The sequence below is a fragment of the Cololabis saira genome, chromosome 1 (genome assembly GCF_033807715.1).
Source record: "Cololabis saira isolate AMF1-May2022 chromosome 1, fColSai1.1, whole genome shotgun sequence".
In the NCBI taxonomy this organism is placed as follows: domain Eukaryota; kingdom Metazoa; phylum Chordata; class Actinopteri; order Beloniformes; family Belonidae; genus Cololabis; species Cololabis saira.
This window is the reverse complement of record NC_084587.1, coordinates 18,712,346-18,736,164: the sequence shown is the minus strand read 5'-3', so window position 1 is coordinate 18,736,164 and position 23,819 is coordinate 18,712,346. Positions and strand designations below refer to the sequence as shown.

Sequence of the window (23,819 nt, the reverse complement as noted above, 5' to 3'; positions counted from 1 at the left end):
TTTATTTACTTGTTTTAATAAAAAAAAAAAAAAAAAAAAAAAAAAAATATATATATATATATATATATATATATATATATATATATATATATATATATATATATATATATATATATATATATATATATGTTTATATATATATTTATATATATATACACACACACACATACTCTACATCTCCATCCTCTGGGCAAAATAATAGTGCTTATAAATAGGCACATCAGAGCTCTCTCTCTACATATCGGTCTCTCCCCCCCACACACACACTCACACACACACATACACACTCACAAACACGCGGCGGGGATCGGGGGAGATACAGAACCGCCAGGCAGGCAGGACGGAGCGACTCGTATCCACTACGATGGAGCAACAGGACAGGGCTCAGGCTGGAGACGTGCACATGTTTGTGCAGGAGAAAACCGGGAGCAGATTCACCAAGAACATATTTGTGTAGTGCAGGGAGGCGAGGGAGAAGGGCGGGAGGGCAGAAGCAACAGTACACCACGCTCAGCATCTTCTGGTGAGGATGAAACCACTGTTGGTCTCCAAGTGATTCATTCTGCAGTTACACAAAGGTGAGTGTTTTTACAACTGGGTTTTATTCATTATTAAATGTCTCTGGTGACATTTGAGACATCGACACAGAAGATCCTCTTGGTTTATTTTGAAAAGTTTGTACTCCAACTTGTTTACATTTCTAAATCAAATCAAAATGTGTTTAAAAGTCCTTCCACAGAAGTCTTTTTCTAACTAACTAATTTCCAAACAAAACAATCTCAATACCGTCTAACAGAACGCTTTTGCCCCGGAGAAAGTTTACGGTGAAGTTTGTGTGTGTGGCAGTGGAGGTGGTGAGGGTGGAGAAAAAGATTTTAAACATAATTTTCAGCATCAGGGCAGAGTATTCAGCCTTCTCTTCCTCCTCTTCCTCCTCCTCCTCCTCCTCCTCCTCCTCCTCCTCCTCCTCCTTCCCCTCCTCCTCCTCCTCCTCCCTGCTGTCGATTATTCCTGCGGGCTCTGGATTGATTTCCAGCAGCGGACAGCTCCAGTGGCCTCAATGAAACCTAACCGACGTCACAGCTGCAGCTCGGTGTGCAAACAGCTCCGTCACAACTTCTGGCTGCACCGAGTGACCCATCGATCGCCATTCAGGACTTCTCCCCCGCTGCGCTGCATCGTTAAAAACCCTGAAACTTTTAATACGACCTGTTTTGGTTTAGGATTAGTTTTTACACTGTTAATATTTAATGCATTTAAAAAGTTGAGACGGCTTATTATGACCCAGATTTTCAGCAGGGGTCAGAAGATCTCCTGCTGACCTCATAAGAAAGGTTTTTTTGAGTTGAGCTGACTCTACCTACGTCATTAATTTGCATTGTATTTTAGAAACAGAGCGGTATGTCCCTGAAAAGTAGCACAGTCACAGTATTAACCAGCCAAGCGTGACAATGCTCAGGTGCAAGTCTCTTAATGAAGCACACATCTGTGTGTGCTCGAGCTCCAGTTCATTTATGAGGTGACATTTCTAGTATTGAGTGTTTGTGTGAGCGTGTAGGATGAATACTCCCCCTAGTTAAAATGAGCACAGTCCTGCTGAGCGCTCAACCCCCTATTTATGCTTTTCAGCAGGACTAGGACACAGCGAGGAGCCAGCGCTGCCGTCTCCAGGGACACTCAGGCCCCTCTAATTTAAGAACATCTTGTTCCAATTTTAAACCTCCCATAAAAAAAAACAACTGAAAATCACACATTTGTTTCAACGTTTTGGAAACCAAATTTATGCTGCGTAGAGGAAAAAAAAAAAAAAAAAAAGGTTGTGAAGATCTTGAATAATACCTTCTGATGTCATAATCTTTTAGTCTTAATCTGTATCTAAATTTTTCTCACTTTTCTGATGCAAAGGATTTCACATCTGCTAAACCTTCTTTCTTTCTTTCTTTCTTTCTTTCTTTCTTTCTTTCTTTCTTTCTTTCTTTCTTTCTTTCTTTCTTTCTTTCTTTCTTTCTTTCTTTCTTTCTTTCTTTCTTTCTTTCTTTCTTTCTTTCTTTCTTTCTTTCTTATTTTGTACCACCAGCCATCAGATTAGAGAAAGGGGCTTAAGTCAGGTCAAACAACTGCCACCCACCTTTCATATCGCTGTTTGGATCTGGAGATTAGGTGACGTAGTAATCTGGTACTTAACAAGGGCTGTCTGCATCCTTTCCTTTACGTGGGATTAAAATAATGTAAAATAAGGCAGTTTGAGTCCAGTTTGTTGGGTGAGGACAGCGTCTTGTTTGATGTAATTGATGTAAAGTTTGATTTGTTTGTTCGTTTCTTGCTTTGTGGCCAAGATTGCACGAAATGCCTGCGCACATCACTCCATATAAGAAGAAACAGCTCGTACCTCACCCGGCAAGTTATCCAGGTCTTGGTGGAGGCTATTGTTACTTCTTCCTTTAGATATTATAAAACCGATCCAGATGGTCCAGGTCTGCAGGTCTGGTTTTTAATCACCCTAAAGGGGCACGTGTTAGCCTACTTCTCATTGAGCTCCACTGGCTACTCGCATCAAATTTAAGTCACTTGCGCTTGTCTACAAAGTGATGGCTGGGTATAAAACCTTGTTGTTATCTCTCATCACTGCGCTCCTCCTAAGAGCATCATCAGGCGGCGCCGCCTCCCTCACACAGGACACCTCAGGCTTTCTAATTCCCTAACGGGGGAACAACCTAACGATCTTCACCAGGGCAGGAGTGTCCTTGACAACTTTCTGAGCAGATCTCCTCCGTTAGCACTTCTGCCGGCACAGGACTCGTAACCGAGGGGTTGTTGGTTTAGAAGTGGGTTACGTTGTAGTTCCTTGACTGACCACTGCGGGCTGGAACCAAAGGCGAGTAAATCTCTATTGACTCTCATACTAAGATGTCCAACTTTGCCCCAGAAATCAAAATATTTACTAGAATTTATTAAAGGATAGCCCCTTGAGATGTAACATCTCATTTTCAAGGGGGTCCCATAAAACATACAACATTACAATATATCACATTACAGTACAGACATACATGACATAAAACAAACACAAACATCTTGCTCACCCTCTCCCACACACAACCCCTACCCACATAAGTCCAGTTACAAAGTAGGCTAAATGAATAACTGAAACAATGAGATAAATATAACATAACAGAGAGAAAATAAAAGAAATAAAAAAATAGATAAATAAATGAATGAATAAAGAAAATAAAAATAAATAAATAGAAAAAAGGGCACAAAAAAATACATAAATAAATTAAAAACATAGGCAATTTGTTTTAAGATGAGAATATAATGCCAACTTAAAACAATGAAAAGAGGTAATAGAACGCAAAAAGAGGGGAAGATTATTCCAATCTGATGGAGCTTTAAAATAAAATGATCTTTTACCAACCTCTTTTAAAATTCTAGGAACATTAAAGAACATTTCTTTACGTTAAAGAAAAGAGGTAACGTTATAAAGTAACATCATTACATATAATTAGGGTATTGAAGGTTAGCATAGCCAATGCTACTCGCTACTTAGCGCTTATCGCTGTCTTGACTCGACTCCTCAACTGTGAATTGTCATTTTTATTTTAAAGATGATGTTTCTTATTGAGCTGTTACTGTAAGTGTAGTAGGATACCACTGTGACTGGTTATTGGTCAGCCCCAAGGGGTTTGGAAACAAAGGATAGCAGCCAGAAGCGGCTAACGCATCTCTTCACTCCTGGTTGAAGGTTTCTGGCCTTGGCTAACTGGAGGAAGTAGCAGCGGTCCGCTACGACCCGCACTCGCCTGACAGTTCCCCTGCAAGGCTTGCGTGGCCTGCAGGGGACTGCAGTCAGTCTAGCAGGCCACAGCTCCGACAGTGTTGATGTTTTTCGGTAGCAACTTTTGAAGCGAGGGCGTCAGAACAGTTTGATAAGAATTGAGTGAAGCCAGTCGAACTTTTGATCCCTGAACCAAGGTGGGCTTGGTGCAGCGGGCTCGTTCCAATTTGCAACAGGGCACCTTGCAGTACGAGGATGAAAGAGGCTTCAAAAGCAATCTTTAGTGAATATACAGTATGGGGGTTTGTCCAGTTATTGTTATATGTTTGGCGCTCCTTTCTTCTACTTCTTCTACCTCCTCTTCTCCAACTGCTCTTCCACTGCACCTACCTGTACACAGATTTAGCTTTACCCTCTTTACTACTTAACATACTATTAGTGATACTTACACTTAGCAATCTCTCACTCTCTGGCAGTTTCTTACTTCAGACTCCTTTATGAATCTGTAAATCGCTTTAATGTAGTACAGACATGGTGAAGACAACAGGCAGCAGATACGTTCCTATGGAGACGGACAAAACAGCAACAAAGATCACGATTAACAACTGCAACTGTCTCTGAGGACTTCTTTCAGCTGGAGGAAGAAAAAAAAGAGAGGCTGCATACAGCCTGCGTGCAGGGAAATGAGAGTCAAAAAAGCTATCAATGGTTTATTCAGCCTGTTTTTTCGGTTTGGCAGATTTACAGAACATGTTTACTTTCAGTGGTGATCTAACAACAGAGCATTTATTCGTACAAAACGATAAAATACGCCAAAAACAAGCCGCCACTTCTTTTGGTTTCTAGCCACATGAATTACAGTCTGGACCAAGTGAGCATCTATCCAAGTGGAGAAGAAGGGTCTTCAGTGACTCACGTTGGCTGTGTGTTTGGTGAAACAATAACACAAGATCAGTGGGAGCAGCTCCACACTGGTACAACTGTCAACCAGCACATTCGTGTAATTTTACAATACCCTTTGACATCAAATCAAAATCTTTGAAAGCTACATGTTGTATTTTGATTGAACAACTCAGATTCTGAGGTCATTTTTAAGGAGCTTTAAAACAGCGACCCAGAGCTATGCCAGTATGTGGACTCTGATGTGTAACTACCAGTTCTAAGGCCAAGCGAGATCTTTATTCTTTCATAGCTTTGTACATTATATTAAATGTTTAAGTAACATAATGGCTGCCTTTACAACAATATGTTCATATTCTCCTGTATAAACTGAGCAGATGAAGTGAGCAAGAGTCCTGAAATGGTCTAAAAGTAGAGTCGATGAACTGCATAGGACCACCTGAAGGCAAAGAGCTCCAACGTGGAAGAATTAGACTCCAGGGGAGGATGTGGGACGACAAGACTGGTGGAGACCAACAAATAAGAAACAATCTGACAGCATTTAGAGTCCGTTCAAAAATGTTTGACCTTTTTTTCTTCTTTTTTTTCTCTTTTTTTCCCTTTTTCTTTTTTTCTCCTTGTTTCTTGTTTTTTTGTTGTTTTTTTCCCTTTTTTTCCCTTTTTTTCTTCCTTTTTCCTTTCCTTTTTAATCTCGACATTTCGACTTTTTTCTTGACATTTCGACTTTTTTCTCGAAATCTTGACTTTTTTCTCGACATTTCGACTTTTTCCTCAACATTTCGCCTTTTTTCTTGAAATTTTGACTTTTTTCTCGACATTTCGACTTTTTTCTTGACACTTCGCCTTTTGCCATTTGCCTTCATTCTAAGGCTTATGCAAGACTTTTAATTTTTTTGCGGCTCCAGACATATTTGTTTTTTTGGGTTTTTGGTCCAATATGGCTCTTTCCACATTTTGGGTTGCCGACCCCTGATCTATCTGAACGGGATGTTGATCAAGCTCCAGATCCAACATATGGTTTGTCAGAAGGGTGAGACCTGGGAATCAGTGACGGTGAAGACCGGTAGGAAGCCCGCTGTTGATCTCAGATGTCGATGCCATCATGGAGGGTGTTAGCAGGTTGTAGCTATCTGAGGAAGCGGCTTAGGTGGCTGGCATACAACGTGGAGTAAGAAATTCTGGGAATATGTTTGGTATGTTCATCCTAAAGGTGACTCTGCAGATGGAGATAAGTGAAGAAATCTGGCAGGTTCCTAGAGGACTTGGAGATAGCAGCCTTCATGCCCCAGTTAACTCGAGAGTAGCTGGAAGACAAAGAAAATCCCATATAAAAATATAGTTTTACCTTCTCAAACTCCCTCAACTAAACTTTATTTCTGCTGGAAACAAAGCCGAGGCAGACCCAGGACAGCCTGGAGAGAATATTATCTTCCAGCTGGCTCGGGAAAGCCTCGGTATTCCCTCAGATGAATTGAAGGAGGTAGCGAAGGGGGAGAAATAGCCTCTTTGCTTAGGATGCTCCTTTCTGAACCAAACTTAGATGGATAAGAGGGTGAATATTAAGAGAGAAAATACAGTGTAACACTTATCTTGATTGAAAAGCAATTAAAATCAAAATATGGATACATGAATGACAATTTTTTAAATAGAAAAAACAAGTTTCAATATAAAATTTTACCATAAAAACCAGCAGGTTTGTTCAGTACCTCATCTACATGACACAGTTATGTTTTATTTGTGTAATTGTAGCTGACTTGGACCATATGGAAAATCAATTTACTGGTAAATTAAATGGATTGTTGTGACTATGGATTCAACTGACACACAGCTCAGACTGGATCATGAAAAACTATCAGTTATCACACTGCATAAAAAAGTCCAATATTCCTAAATTTAATAATAAAAATAGTAATAAAATATCAAGCAAAAATAACTCGATGTGGTAAGAAACATTTTCTTGACTTTAAACTCGCAAAATAGTCTAGCCATGAGATACAAAGTGTAACTGATTTGCTTTTTTTTACTTTCTTAGAAATAATTTTTAGCAGTGCAAAATCAAATTATGATGTGTTTTTTTCCGTAAAACTGAGGAATCATTTCTTTGATGCTTGATGAAGAGCTGGTTTTCTCCTTGTCAGAGGAATCAGTTGGAATAATGTTGCATATTGGTGGATGTCTTAGGGAGCTTTAAGAGAAAAAGAGATAAAAGGGTGTGAGTTCACGGTTGAGGACGCTCTCCTCCAGCTGTGGGAGTTATTGAGTTGATGTAATCATCTGCCACTTTGGGATTATCTAGTCCAAGATCCCTCTTCATCCAGCCAATCAGCAGCCAGTTCGTAACATCTGTCCTTCCACGAGTCTGCAAGCGTCACACACGATGGTTTACACGCAGCCGCCGTTATGTGACGCCAAATCCCATCGAATTATATGTACGTGTTGGTGTGTGTTGCAGCGTCTGTGCTGGTCGCTGCCGTGACAACGCTGCAGGGTCGAGGCTTTTAAACAGCACTTCTCAGAAATTTCCCCCAAGTCCATCCACCATTATTTTTACTTGTGCACGCTTGTAAATTTTTTCACGACAGCCAAAGTGATTCACGTAAACATTAAACACCAATGACCTTTAATATTGCATATAATTGGCCTTGTATTGGTTATACAACCCCCGTGCCTTTGCTCCTCCTGCTCCATGGCTTGCTGACATAACGTTGTCATCGGGCCAAAGAGCAGATCAATTGTTCCTCTAACAGTGGATTACCACGGATTCATCTCCTTTTTAAACCTTTGTCCCTTCCCCTGCCTGTCTGGTTTTCCACCCGCGTTTGGTCTGAAGGCGCCTGAGGCTAATCACTGGGCAAGGACCTGATCAATAGGCTTTAATTACACAAAACTGTCTGGTCTGCTCCGTGCATTAGCCCGGCGTTCGCAACTTTCACACATGAGACTCACGCAACTGGCACTTTTCTCTCACGCTCTCATGCACCCAGTTTTACACACAGATAAAAAAAAACACATTCATAAGTGGTAACGTCAGCGCGCTAAAACGAGGATGCTGACCGCTGTAGTAGTAAAACACATCTGTGAGATATATTTGTTACCATCAAAGGGAAATGGAGAAGAGCATACAAATATGTGAATCAATATCCTCCCATGATGCTCATTGGAAACTCGTCCAGCGGTTTGTGTCGTCTTGGCAACATCCAAAGCACGTTTTTGGGGTCAGATTGTTATGGTTAGGTTAAATAACTGACCAGTGCAACTTCTTTCATGGTCCTAGCGACAGAAATACCGTTACTGGTCATGCGTGACTAAATGTGCGGCCGTTCGGGGCCTCAACCGCCGATTCCATACAAATGCTTCACAGTTGTGCAAATCTGGCTCAGCGTCCATTGTTTCCCTGAACCGTCGTGACCTCTTGCCCAGTTGTAGCCGAGCCAGAACCACACGCCGCCGTAGCGCCGAGGTGGTTTCTGACACCGCGCGCCGACCAAGGCGAGGATTCTTGCTCTGCTTCCAGCTTTGGATAGAAAAAATAAACAACGTCGTCCCGTTTGATCCCGGGGGATCCGGGGGATCAAACGGGGAGTAAAGCTGGTTTAGATAACGGATGGATGGATGGATGCAGCCGGCATGCTTTGGTTTCTCTGCTTCTTTAGCTTTAGACTTTTGAAGAAGAAGGAAAAACGTTTTATATATATTTTATGTTTTATATATATATATATATATGTATGTATGTATGTATGTATGTATGTATGTATGTATGTATATATATATATATATATATATATATATATATATATATATATTACTAGTGCAGATAATGAAGAGTTGTGGCCTACACAAAGATAAATCTTATCCAGGTCCAGTTTCTTTAAAAAAGTTGTGACTTTGACACGGCTCAGAACAATCTTATCGGTTCATGCCTTTCCATTATTATACATGCAAATGTTCAAAAATGTAGGTTTCACTCACAGAAGCGTATTGCATTCACTTGGAAAAAATAAAAAAGCCCTGTTTTTCAGTATAATTATTTTCATTTTTTTGTGGTATTTCCCCCCCCCATCTTAAACAATCACATTCATTCCTTTATTGAGAGCTTGATTTAATGGAAGCAAACATGACCGACTTGTTTTGTTTAATGAACTTTGATCTGGGTTTAAGACACTGAGGAGATAGTTCTGTCTATATAGATGGTATCACCATTTTTTTTATTTTTTTTATTTATTTTTTGCACAGTGATAACACAATAATTTTTTTATCATACAAGGACAAATAATTTATGCAGGAGAGGAAAAGAAGCCCGAAGGGCTTATAAAAAATCCTCCCCTCAATACAAAATCACCAAAACAAATCAGTCAATAGCAAAAGAATAGAAAGGAAAAAAGAAAAGGTAAAAGAAACAAAGAAAAATACAATAAGTACACAAACAAAAATATTCATGAAATGGCAATTTCATTTCAGTAAGAACAGCCTGATTAATTTTGTCTAAATAAAACCATTAGTTTGTCGACTTTACGCAGAATCCTGAGGACTATGCGGTTGTTCAGACGGAAAGCCCATTCAGATCTCCTCTACATAGCGATGTTTCTCCAGGAGCAGTTGAACAAATATGGCTCCATGGATATAAGATGTTGCATATGAAATACATTCAGGCTTGCTTTGTGGTGGCCCAAGAGACGGTCAGGAGACTGCTGAAAATATTGGATATGCACGATGTGCAGCTGAGGAGACGGAGTCGACTTCGGCGGAATATTGGCAGAAAATATTACCACAAAAAAGAGAAACAATTATTCCTAAAAGCAGGGCGGAATGCTTTAATAATCCGAGCTTCATACATTTAAAAAGCTGAGTCTGTACCAACAAAACAAAAAATTAAAAGCAGCAAATAAAAACAAATTTTAAACTAAACTAAGCATAAAAAGATTTAATAAAGATTTTGTCCATGGCTTTAGAGTTTCATTTGCTAATTATTTTTGTCAGACAAGAATTTCGGTTTTTACCAGCTGATAAATGCTGGGTCACACACATAATCTTGTGACTCTGATGAAGGCGAAACATGTCAGTTATTTATAAAAACCTAAAAATTCTTGTCTGACAAAAATAATTAGCAAATTACATTGTAAGCATAAATAATACCAATTTTGATCAAAAGAAGGGTGTTTTTTTTGTAAATTTTCTCTGAGGATTTTTGTTGTCTTTGCAGTCTTTTCCTTTAACATGTTTGACAGCACCTGGGACATAATCAATAAAGCAACTCTTAAAAAATACAATAAAGAAATGAAAATAAACAAAGTCTTTTAATACCAGGATATATCGACCTGCTCCAGGTTGGACCTGATCCAGTTCATCACTTTCTTAAATCTCTTGGTCCCCTCTCTGCCCTGATGTCCACTGCCGCTCAGCCACACAAGCTTTTAGGGTTTAATGTCATTACTATAAGCATATCGTCATCAATCTGCCTTGGCTCACATTTACATTCAAACTGTGATCAGAATTATTGACTGAAGTTTCCTCTTGGTCTTACCTGTTTTTTTTTTTTACAGAAAATGTATGATGAGAGGGCAGTGCTGATCACGGATGCAAGAAAGACCTGAGCTTACAGTGCCTCCCTGTCCAGCAACAGTACGTTAATGGTTGGAACTGCCCGTCCCAACCTACATTACTGCCCTCGCAGACACAGCCTGATGATCACCGGTGCCATGGGAGCGGTGCGGGTAAACAGGTGAGGGGAATGGAGGATAAAACTGTTACCATGGCGACCTAAACACATGCTGATGCTGATGTGTAGGGATTTGAGTGTCTCATCTGAATGATTGTCAGTCCGAGACTCAAAGCAGGACTCAGATGCAGAGATATTAGATAACAAAGGCTTTTATTGAATTCACCGGAGACCTCGGACCGAGTGACCAACAAATGGCTATTACCAAAACTAGACACTATACTCTTGACTATAGAGGGAATACACACTCCAAGAAAAATAACTAATAAAAAGAAACAAATACACACAAAATGCTCCATGTGGAGGAAAAATGTGCCTATATAAAATAATTTAGCTACAAACACAAATCACTCTTAAAGAGGAAAAAAACAAGAACTATGAATCTAAGCTAGGATATAAGTTAATAAACAAAAAAATCACTCTTTAACGAGGAATAAACAAAGGGCTATGAATCTAAGCTAAGGTAAGAATTAACAACCAAAAAAAAAATTTTAAAAATCACTCTTTAACGAGGAACATACGGCTTACTATGGCAATTACTATGGCTGTGGACATGGACCAAGGCTCTGGTGCAGGACGAAGACACTCTGGCACAAGACAAGGGGAACACAGACTATTTACACACATAGAGGGAAATAGGGCACAGGTGGAAACACTTTGAGGAAGGGCAAGTGACCTGAAACGAGAGGAGAATTAATTTTTCAAAATAAAACAGGAAATGACAGGACAAAACAAACCCAAGACAAGACAACCTCACCATGGTGTGACAATGATACATTTTCAAACGTTTTTCTTTTCTGACTATCCCCATCTCTGTTCCTCCAGATACAGCATCGTTTCCACCGATGAAGATGCCCTGAAGATCTCCAGCTTCGGCCTCCACAATGGCCACAACCCCCTGACCCAGCAGAACCGGCTATCAGGGGCCAGCATGCGAGCTGAGGAGGGAGGCGGCGGCGGAGAGTGTCCGGGTATTGATGAAGGACTCGGGGCTTTGTCTTTGAGGGTGACCAAGGAGCCCACAGCCATCAGTAATAGCGTGGCTCTGCCCAGCCGCCTGCGCAGCCGCTTTGTGAAGAAGAACGGCCAGTGCAACGTGGTGTTCAGCAACATGGAAGATAAACCGCGGCGATATCTGGCTGATATTTTCACCACCTGCGTCGACATACGCTGGCGATACTTGTTGCTGATCTTCACGACCACCTTCCTCCTGTCTTGGCTGCTGTTCGGTCTCATTTTCTGGGCGGTGGCGCTCGCCCACGGAGACTTCAATCTACGCGAGGACAGCGATGGTGAGGGTTCCGCGGAGGAAAAAAAAAACGAGTTGCGGCCGTGCATCCTCCACATCCAGGGTTTCATCGGGGCGTTCCTCTTCTCCATAGAGACCCAGACCACCATTGGATACGGTTTCCGGTGTGTCACGGAGGAGTGTCCCATTGCTGTCGTGACTGTGGTGGTGCAGTCTATTGTGGGATGCATTATTGACTCTTTCATGATTGGCACCATCATGGCAAAGATGGTGCGCCCGAAGAAGAGGGCGCAGACCTTGCTGTTCTCGCATCACGCTGTCATCGCCCTGCGCGACGGGAAGCTTTGCCTCATGTGGCGCATGGGGAACATGCGCAAGAGCCACATCGTCGAGGCCCACGTTCGCGCTCAGCTCATCAAACCGTATGTGACGGCCGAGGGCGAGTATCTCCCTCTGGAGCAGACGGACATTGATGTCGGCTACGACGACGGGTTGGATCGGCTGTTCCTGGTGTCGCCGTTGGTGGTCGTCCATGAGATCAACAAGAGCAGCCCTCTGTACAACCTCAGCCACAGTGACCTCCAGAAGGAGGACTTTGAGATCGTGGTCATCCTGGAGGGGATGGTGGAGGCCACAGCCATGACGACGCAGGCCCGCAGCTCCTACTTGTCCAGGGAGATCCTCTGGGGTCACCGCTTCGAGCCCGTCGTGTTTGAAAAGGGCGACCGCTACCATGTGGATTATTCCCGCTTCCATAAAACCTACGAAGTGCCATCTACACCTCACTGCAGTGCCAGGGACCTAAGCCAGATGAAGGCTCGTAGTGGGCAGTCCTCACCGTCCGGCTCAAGCTACTCCAGGTCTCCGTCACTGTTCGCTCCGAGAGCGCCGCGACGTCTCCAGGGTTCTCACTCCCCCAGTGCGTTCTGCTACGAGAACGAAGTAGCTTTGTGCTGCGGAGACGACGCGGACGATGAGAACGCAAAGGAGGAGATGGAGACCCTGAACATAAGAAGCGACAGGGAGGTAAAGATAAGAGATAACATCCACCTGGATTTCAAGGGGACATTTGTGAAGGAGCAGACGGTGGAGATGTTGTGTGTTCTGGACACGGAGAATCAGATGGGCCTGGACAGAATACCGCCTGCCCTACCGTTGTACGTCAGCAGGGAGTCGGGAGTTTGATCAACGACTATTGGTTCCACTTGTTTTCCCTCTCTGTGTGCATCCAACCAAAGCATTAAACCTGTGTTAGAATAAAAGATGGAGGACACATTTTAAACTGTTACGGAGGAAAAAACAAGGATTTTTTTTTTTTGGGTCTCATCTGTGACAGAATCCCCATAACTCTGGTTTCGGTTAACATCAGCTTGTGTAAAACATCACAGTTCTTCTTCTTTTAAACAAATTACACTCTTAACTCCCAGGTCATCTTGAAAAATGTAATTTACTCTCTTGTTTACTTAAGTATAACCTGTGTGTGATCTACAATTAACTCAACTCAAGCTGTTATTGACTTCCATTTTCTGTGTAAATAGTTATTTTGTTTTTAACTTAAATTTTTAAAATAACTTGACATCATATTAAGAAAAAAAAACTTAGGAAAGAAATCTTGATTTATTATGAAGGAGTCATAGTACAAATGCTTTGAAACTTTTCTCACCTGTAAGCTTCGTTTTTCTCTCCTGTATTTTTAACTTCTGTCTTCCTGCCTGACTTCCGTGTCTTCGCATTTGATAAGTAAGCTATTTTTGTCTTTGAGAATTGATCAAAGTTTGTCTCTAAATGGTAACCAAGCACAAGTAAGATATATAATCCAGAAGCATGGAAGAGAGTTTAAGTGAAACCTGTGCAGATGAAGAGCGAGCACTTTATTCATACTTTTATCAATAGATACGAACACTTTGCAACTGTTTGCTGTTTTGTATGAACAGAACACCTATTAAACAGCAGTGTACTGTATACTGTTACTACTTCAACTGTCTGTGCCGTGTCTCTATGCCCATTTACAACGCCGCTGAAAGCATTTGTTGTCTCCACTACTGTTTATTCAACACGTTAGCAACAAAGCAGAGGGGAGAAAATGTGCCCATTAAACACCAAAAGATTAACTCTAGCCAACATTAAAGCCTCACACCCACATGGCCTCCAATAACCTGAAAGACATACACATCGTGCCCCCCGGTGCCACGCTAATGATCATAAAACCAGCTCCTTACTTACTTTTTAAAAAATGTTTTAAAACTGAAAACCTTCACGAGTCAAAACAACTATAAGAAGATTGTTTTTTTTCAAAAGCCTGTTAGTTATCTGCGATGTTCTAGCTAGCGCTGGTCCCCTTGCGGCATGTCTCCCTTTTTTTTTTTTAAACTCAGAATTCTGTTTTCTGCACATTCAAAAGAGGCCACTAGAGTCAAAATAATAATAATAATAATAATAATAATAATAATAATAATAATAATAATAATAATAATAATAATAATAATAATAATAATAATAATAATAATAATAATAATAATGACAAAAAAACTTCTGGTATCATAAGAACCACAAAAGTGGGCAAGTTAGCTGTGCGTGCAGCATATTGTGTAATATAAGTCTGGATCGATGGGGTCACCAGTCTTCATTCATGCTGGTCCGGAGTTCGGAGGAAGGTCATCCAAACTTGCAAACGCATTGTTTGGTGTAATGTCAGCCCATATACATGCATCTACAGATGGACAAAACATAAGTAATTGGTCTGGTATTTCATGTTTTAAATATATAGGGTATGAAGTCATCGCCATGTTTGGTTTTGGAAGCCAGATGTGATTCTGCAACGAATGCATCTGATCTAGAAGCTGAATACTACCTATATCTAAGTGGTCAGAGCAAATCTATATGTACATGTGAGATCCCTGTACAGATATGATGGCACACATGAGCTATAATGAACAAGATCTTTCTTTTTTTTCCCCCAATAATGCAAACTATGGAGATTGACTAAATTATTTGGGGAAAGAAAGTCTGGTCTGCGTCCCTTAAAATGTATAATTTGCTCTCTAACCTTGTTGCTGCAGGTTGGTATTGACTTCAAAATGCACACCTGCTATGTGTTAAATGTAGTGATCAACATTCCCTAAAGAAAAGCAGCATAAATTAGTCAACAGAAGTTCAGGGCCATTTTTGATGTGAACCAAATGTACCAGAGATGAGACTTTGTCTAATTTAGGCGTTTTCATTATCTGTACATTTCATTTTAAAACACTTGGGCTCTTCGTGGACACTTCAACTCCAATATTAGACCATAACTTTTGCTCGAAATTACAATTAAATATGAACAGTTCATCAGTGCTCGTGACTCCTCGTCCTCTTGCTGCCAGAATATTGTTTCGTATTTTCTTCTCTTTCTGTTAACATGTTGACCCCTGAGGGTGAGAACTCTGCAGGTCGTTTGTCAGCAAATGGTGCACGGACTTTTCAAAACTTACAAACCTCCGTGAAGACACCTTCATTTTTTTAAAAGAGGACATCATACAGAAAAGCATGTACATATATATTTTTTGGCATTTGAGGTGATTACCCTCAGTTATCCAGCGTCTCCGTCTTTATAACCCACCCTGATACATCATGCTGCATGTGCTGTACCTCCGAAGCCGGCAGCATTAAAGCTGAAACACTGTTTAGATTGTGTGCATCAGCAACACCCTTCTTCTAACCTTCATTTAACCTTAAAATCAAATGATTTAACAGAGTGGTTATGTCATGTTGTAACTGTGTTATGTTGTACAGTACTCGTACAGATGGAGCTGACCGCTTTGTATCCTGCAGCCGAGTAGATAATTTTAGCTGCCTAAATAACTTAATAGTGAAAAAATAAACATTTATTTTTATAGAAAACACCTGAAAAGAACAGAAAACTTCTGTTTTGTCTGAAATAGCTGCACAATATTATCAGCAGGCTTTAAAATTCTCAAACCATGTTTTTCTTTTCATTGCCGGTTGGTCCCATCGGTCTGAAGCAGCGGTTAGGAGGCGTCTTGGATGATTCTTACCGTGAAAAATTGACTTGAGGTTTGAAATAAACAGAGCTCTGCTGGAAATAGGTTATATAATGTGCTTGTATGCACCACAACCACACACCTGAGGAAGTAGATTATTTTATATAGTGTATGTGTGTGTATGTATGTGTTAGTGATTTTGTGGCACTATTGGCCTTTGTTATTCGACGTAAACAGACAGGAAAGTAGGGCAGAGAGTGAGAAAAATACACAGTGGAGAGCCACAAGCTGGGACTCGAACCCCGGCTGGATGCCGGGGGCCTGGAGGCTGTAACTGAACCAGCTGAGCTACTTGGCACTAGGGATGTAACGGTGTGGGATTTTACACTACGCTACGGTGAAGGTGCTGGTACAGTATACCGCAGTATTTCACGGTGATGATATTTCATTTAATTTTTTTCAGATTTTTTTTTTTTTTTTGGTACCCATGAAATGTCCAACAAAACTGACAAGTATCAGTATCAAATTATCAAATTAATGTCCATGCTTTGTGTAAAGTAATACAACTTACCGTATATTTGGTGTCAGCTACATGTAATTATTTATATTCAGTCACTAAAGTTTCTCTCTATATATATTATATAATCTATACACACAGACCCATATACATGTATCTGCCAAACCTCCAAAGTGCCACACTACGCTGCAGGGATGAGGAGCACTAATGTTTAAAAATCTTCTCACAAATCTAAAACGGCAGCTTGCGAAGAAGATCCGGACACAGGCCCAGCTTGAGGAGCTGCAGCGCTTTTATTTTCTGTACTGATACTGGACATCCAGCTGAATCCAAATTTGCTGTTAAAACCTTTTTCCGGGTCAACTTCTTAACACATCTGTGCAGTACCACGCCGTTACTTTGCAAAAGAGAGCAAAAAAGGACAACAAAGTAAATGCAATGAAATTATAAATAAAATCAGGAATCAGCAGTAGCCTAGAGGGAGTGAAAATAAAGTAGGCCAGTTTGAACAGATAGGTTTTTAGATAGGATTTGAAAATAGATAGTGAGTTAATGTTAGTTTGAGGAAGTTGGAGGAGAGCCAGGATTTGATTTCTTGTAAACACACACAGAGCGAGGGGGCCGGGAGGTGGAGGTGGGTTTAAAGGAGAGGTAGAGCTGGGTGTCGTCCGCGTACTAATGGTATGCGAGCCTGTCGAGGAGGATGGTGTGGGAGATGGTGTTGAAGGCTGCACTGATGCTGCGTTCCATTTACCTCGGAAGTCGGAACTCGGAACTGGGAATAACGTCACAGTCGAGTTATCAGCGTTCCAGTTACAAAGTAGGAAAACAAGTTTGTAGTTCGCATATACCACATGAAAAATGTAAATTACACTATAGCAGCATATATATGCCAAACAATACTTGTATACGACTGATTTAGTGTGACCAAAACTAGAATGAAGTGCTACGAATTTTTATAGAGCTCTCTTCTACTGTTTACAACCGGGACAGCCATCTTGGAATGTGAACTCGGGGGTGGTGAAGACTCTCCCACTTTCCCAGTGGGAAATCCCACTTCGAGGGGCGTTCCACTTGAAAATTCCGACTGGGAACTGGGAAATCCCCACTTCCGAGGACAAATGGAACGCGGCATCAGATCAAGAACATGGATGCCCACAGACAGCCTGTTTAAGGGGACCACAATCCTCTTATGACCAGGGGATGCTCACGTTGGAGGACAACTTTTACATATTCTCGTCTAAGCCTTGCCAGATCCTCCATCTCTCGGATGTACATCTGCTCACCATAGAGTCTTGAGGTGATGTGTGTGAACGAGTGTCAACAATGGCATAACTTATGGCTCGTGTATGCGTGATGTATGAGCCTTACGCAAGTGTGACATGGCTACACTTGCAGAAAGAAGCCAGAGTGGTTGGTAAAAAAAACAAAAAACAAGTTGCATGGTCAAAACAAAAAACACCAAAAAATAAAAACAGAGGTGAACAAAGCATTTAATAAAACACAAACCTTTTGTACATCAAGCGTATCGCACAGCAACACAATTACATTATCAGGTAGTGTAGTAAACTGTACAAGAGGTTACAGTAAACTGCAGACAAGCAGTTTTTTATTGTTGGCATGTGAGAACAGGGGTGTTTAGTTTAAAATGCAGACACGACTAGTGGTAGACTTCAAATCAGCAGGCTAAATGCTAAATGATCTAGAGTTGAACCAGTTCATCCTGGATGTAATTTCCTGTGTAATAATTGTTGGTGAATTTAACATTCACGTGGACAACCCTCAGGAAAAAGCCACTAAAGACCCAAGTAACACTCTGGACAACTTTGGGCTGATTCAAGGGTCTGAGCATTTCAAAGGTTATTGTGTCTGATGTGGGCATGTCTGATCACTCCTGTGTTTCCTGCGAGGAAGTCCTACTTCCCTGACATCGTCACTAAAAACAGTCATAATGCTCTGACCTTATTTGATGCAACTGACAGGCTAACAAACCCTCCTGTCTCAGTGGCAACTGAACTTCATCCCACCATGGCCTGAAATGACTTTGACAAGTTTTTCACAGACAACATCCAAAATATCAGACCAGCAGTTCATCAGCAGCAAGTTCAGCATGTGTACCATGTCCACCGAAAACCGGTTCAAACACCATCACACAGTTTCAACCGGTTAACAGCAAAGACCTGGAGGACATCTTACATCACCTGAACTCCTCCTCTTCCTGTTTAGACGTCCTGCCAACGCACTTTTTCAAAAAGGTCTCAAAGATTTTGGAGTCAGACCTGTTACTAACCGTGAACTTGTCCTTAATGTCAGGTGAGTTTTCAGAGCCACTAAAAAAAGCTGTAATTAAACCTCTGCTGAAAAAGGACAATCTTGACAAGACACAAATGAACAACTACAGGATCTCAGATCTGCCATTTTTAAGTAAGGTCTTTGAAAAAGCAGTTTTTCAATAGCTAAATTAATTTTTAATACATAACAAGAGACAACTGAGACTTTTCTGACCAAAGTGTTTAATGACGTATGTCTGAATACAGATTGTGGAAACATGTTAGTTTAGGTTTTACTGGATCTCAGTGCTGCATTTGATACAGTTGACCACAATATTTTACTCAAACGACTGGAGAAATGGGCGGGTTTTTCTGGAACTGTAGTAAACTGGTTCAAAATGTACTAAGAGAACAGGAAGTACTTTGTGTCAATAGGTAACTTTACACCTGAGCAGACAAGAATCACATGTGGAGTTCCCCAAGGTTTCAGGACCTCTTCTGCTTAACATCTACATGCTCCCTCTGGCACAGATTATAAAGAAATAAACTACCATAGCTATGCAGATGACACGCAGATGTATATTACAATGTCACCAGGAGACCGAGGCCCTGTACAGGCTCTTGGTAAATGCATTGAGGAGATTAATGACTGGATGTGCCACAACTTTTGGAGCCAAAGAGAAATGATTACAGGTCACCACAGAGCTTCAATCTATACACCTAAAAACCACCAACCAAGCCAGAAATCTGGGTGTAGTGATGGACTCAAACCTACATTTGGAAAAACGCATTATGTCAATAACAAAGTCAGCCTACCATCACCTTAATAATAATAATAATAATAAGCTTTATTTGTATAGCACCTTTCCAAACACAGTTACAAGGTGCTTTTACAAAGCAGAATTAAAAGGCAGAATCCAATAAAATGACAAAAATATAAAAACATAAGAGCATAGAAATACAATAAAACATTAGAAAATAGTAACATTGGATATTATAAAGTACATTTTTAGATGTTAAGTAAAAGCACATTTAAAAAAGTGTGTTTTTAAAAGAGATTTAAAAATGGACAGAGATGTGGCTCGCCTGATCTCCTCCGGCAGGTCATTCCAGAGCGACGGGGCCCTGATAGCAAAGGCCCGGTCGCCCTTAGTTTTTAGTCGAGATCTAGGAATCACTAATAGGGACCCGCCGGAGGATCTCAGGCTACACCTTGGCTCGTATGGGACTAAGCAGTCTTTGATGTACTCAGGGGCCAGTCCCATCCGGGCCTTAAAAGTGATCATTAAAATCTTAAAATCAATTCTAAAACGCACAGGTAGCCAGTGTAATGAAGCTAAAATCGGGGTTATGTGTACTCTTTTATTTGAATTTGTGAGGAGTCTGGCAGCAGAATTTTGGATAAGCTGAAGTCTGGAGAGATTATGTTTACTTAGGCAGGAGTAGAGTGAGTTACAGTAATCTAAACGGGATGTGATGAATGCATGAATGACAATTTCCAGGTTCTTGGGAGACAGAAAGGACCGGATTTTGGAGATTCTGCGTAGTTGAATGAAACAAGACTGGACAGTTGCTTTAACATGCTGATTAAAGTTGAGATTACTGTCGAAGATTTCTGCAGCTGGGGGTAATACTGGTGGAGAATAAGCCAAGTTGTGGTGAGATGTGATTGTGTGTGGTGTCTGGGCCTATGATATACCTTAAGGGTATATCAAGGTTAGATTAAAGATCTGATGTATCAGCAGGACCTTGAAAAAACAGTACATGCATTCATCTTTAGTAGCTTGATTATTCTAGCAGCATCTTTACAGGTTTACCTAAAAAGTCAGTTAGACAACTGCATACACTTTAAAGTTCTGATGCTGGTCTATAAAGCTCTGAGTGGTTCAGGACCAAAATACATCAGTGACCTCCTGACCCAGTATGAGCCTTCCAGACCCCTCAGGTCATCTGGATCTGATTTTCTGGAACAAACTACCAGAAAGATCAGCTGAAACACTCAGTTTATTTGAGTCCAGGTTGAAGACACCTGTTTTCAGCTGCCTTTGAATAAAGTTACAATCTGCACTGAAACTTTTAAGTGAAAACTTTGAATCACCTTTGTTTAATTGTGCTATAGAAATAAACTTACCTTACCTTGCCTTGGATTTCATGGTCATCTTTTCGATTGGGCTCATTCTGAGCAGGTTTTAATTCATTAATTAATGCCAAATTTTCTGTGAAACAAAGCTTTAAAAATGTATTTAGGTTCAAACATTTACAACCTTTACATTGAGGAAAGTACAGGGTTTTGAGTTTAAGTTATAACAGGAGATCCACCGCGGCAACCTTAAAAGTGAAAAGCTGAAAGATGAAGACTGTGGAAAAACTTTTCAGATCCAACTCTCTTTGTCTCTTTTTCTTTCCAAACATTCATGACAATCTATCGCTTGCTTTAATATGGTGTATCACCCGTCTTTGACAAATCCATGTCTGCAGCTTTCAACCACCTTGCTCTTTTGGAAGAGCTGCTCTGGGATAAAGTCTTGCTAGAGGTGTCAAAATCACATTTAAATGGCCCCTAACACAGTCATTTCTCTCAGGAAATGTTTCACCTTTAAAAGGTCTTTTGAGTGAAGGACAGATGGGAGAATGCAACGACATGAATATGCATGAAAAGTAAAGAGTCTTTGGAAGAAATAAGACAAATAAAAAATGAAAGAAAGGAACAAGAGAGGCTTGGCAAGAAAAAGTAGACACATAAAAATAAGTTGAGTAGACTAACAGAAACATCCAAGGGCAAGTCCATCCAGCTGCATCATGAGGGGACAGATTAACTTCCTTTTGTAAAGGCTCCACCATGTGGTTGACCAGAGACACCACAAGGTTTTATTTAAGACTCCCCTCCATATTTGTAGCCCTTTTTCTAATAAAAAAGCACCATTATAAGGGAAATATGACTGATATTTAAATTGTTTATGGATAATTATGTGGTTTCTGTAAAAGTATTTTGGTTAAAAAATGGTTTGCCATTATTAATTCAGAGCATCTCATGGATTTGAATAGTAAATGTACACATCTTGGTAAGGTATCATTTACAGATTTACTATTCTCATCTGATATTTAATTCCCTTCCACTCACTTATTAAATAAAACTGTGGATATCCATAAAAAAATACACTTCAATAGGTATAGAAAAAGAAATCCAGCTGATGTACAGACGCAGCTAGGTATTATGTTGATAAACAGAGTTAAACAAACCATAAGTACCAACTTTGATATTTAATTGTACCTTTTAACCTGTAATTAAATCATGAATTTAACTTTTTCCCATTGTTTATTCTCTAAATTTGAAATCACAACTGGTTGATCAAACAAAGTTTTTCTGTTTGTGAGAGATTTGTGTCTAAAACTCTACAACTATTGTGTCTATAAAGTGTTTGAGACAAATAAAAATGGTTTTCATCACACAACTACAGTATTATGTTTGTAACTAAATACTTTGAATCAGCACCTCAATAATCTAATGCTAACATGCTAAAATGCTAAGTTAGCATGTTAGCTAAGTTAACAATCAGGAACATTACATTTTACTGAAAAGAAGCAGAATATTCTTCAAATCACATGAAGCATATCATCAGTATTGGTCTAAACTATCAAGTAAGATGGTTTGGGTCAAGGATCAAAATCTACGTTTCACTTTTAATTTAAATAGATTTATTTTATTGTTCACGTTGCCAGCAAGTTACATTTGTTAATCTGGATCACTTAAAATAAAAGACCTCCCATGATAAATGATTAAAAATGAACTAAATCAATACTTCCTCTTTTAATATTGAAAAAAAAAACTTTTTTGTGGAATTCATTTTTAATCATCTCAAAACCTGATCCTGTTACAAATCATTAGTTTCAGTTTTTCCTTAAGAATTGACATTCAGTTTTAAACTTTTCAAACTGTTATTAATGAATAAATTCAGTTACAGACACTGTGATGTGATCATGCAACCTGCAACCTGTAAACTGGCTGATTTCCTGTTCGCGCCTCCGTTGGGAGTTCACTTTCTCCACTCTCCTCCAACTCTGTTAGCGTTTCTGGAGCTGTTTCAGTTTTTATGACTCTTACGGTGCGTCCAAAATGCCATAGGCCTACTAAACAGTATATATTCAAATTCTATACTTATGTTCGGCACACTTTTGAGTAAATAATCAGCAGTATTCATTAATTTGGACGTACTATTCAGAGCGCACATGGTACTTCCTGGCGTTGGGAGGGAGTTGTCACAGCAGCAGTAGCAGCTCCACTCTTTCCCGTTTATCCTGGCCCAAACAAGTTGACATTATATAATATTATTATATATGAATATATGAATATATGAATATTAATATTATATAATAATATTATTATACTTAATATTATAGTTATGACATATACGTATCTGCGCAGCACTTAGCAACCAAACACTGCTGCATTGCATTGTGGGAAGTTTCTGCTTAGCTAGTGTCCATCGATCCACACTAATAAATTTCTCCGGAATGAGTATGGATAGAGCATACTATTGAGTACGTACTAATGTTTCGGACGCACTAAAAAATCTCACATACTGTTTTTGCGTACTCATTAGGGTGGAAGTATGGGATTTCGGAGGCAGCCTTATTGTCACATCAGTGGAGGAGACTGTTCACAGTAGACTTGTAGTTCTCAAGACCAGTTACTTTTTTGTGGTCTTGGTCTTGTCTCGATCTCGGACTCAGATAATATAGTTTCCATTGCACACCATGGTGACAGAATCTGGTGATCACCAGTTCTTCCTCTTGTTAATGTACAGTTCTGTAAACTATTTGTATTTTGGATTTAATTTAATGTTTTGTGCATCTGTATGTGTGTCTGTATTTAATTACAGTACTGTGTTTATAACGACCTTGTTTGAATAAATATATGGCATCATTAGCCTCTGAATAATATTTGCATATTGTTGCGATTGATTAAGCATCAGGTCCATTTCAGTGATGCTGATTCACGGTGTAATCTGGCTACAATAATGGTAAATAATGCAATTAAATAATGCAAAGTCGATAATTGTGTGTATCTTTTAATATTTCAAATTAACGTTTCATCTCCAAATTAAGTACAATTTAAATCAGTAACATTTACTATTCATTACTTTTCTGAGATGGAGGGGGGTGTTGAGTGTAGAAATAGTGGTAGTGCAGTCGCCACACATATTTGATAACATAAGACATCCACTTCTCTGTGTTATTTGCTGCAGTTGAATACAACCTCATATGAAAACTAACTGAACCAGGACGGTGCTGATGTTTACAACTCATGCAGGATGATGAAATAACTAGCTTTCTTTTTTGGTCTTGAGCTGAACTAGTCTTGGTCTCGGTTTAGACGGTATTTAGTTCACAGTGACCTCTACTCCTCGTAAACAT

At 40.0% G+C, this 23,819-nt stretch overlaps 1 protein-coding gene across 1 annotated transcript; it reads left to right on the top strand.

Annotated features, from left to right (window-relative positions):
* The first annotated feature begins 307 nt into the window (after positions 1-307).
* Positions 308-13,583, top strand: LOC133430063 (ATP-sensitive inward rectifier potassium channel 12-like). Its single transcript, XM_061716690.1, has 3 exons — positions 308-578; positions 10,213-10,391; positions 11,214-13,583. Exons 2-3 carry the CDS (start codon positions 10,300-10,302, stop codon positions 12,820-12,822), a joined length of 1,701 nt encoding a protein of 566 aa, XP_061572674.1. The 5' UTR covers positions 308-578; positions 10,213-10,299; the 3' UTR covers positions 12,823-13,583.
* Positions 13,584-23,819: the final 10,236 nt, after the last annotated feature.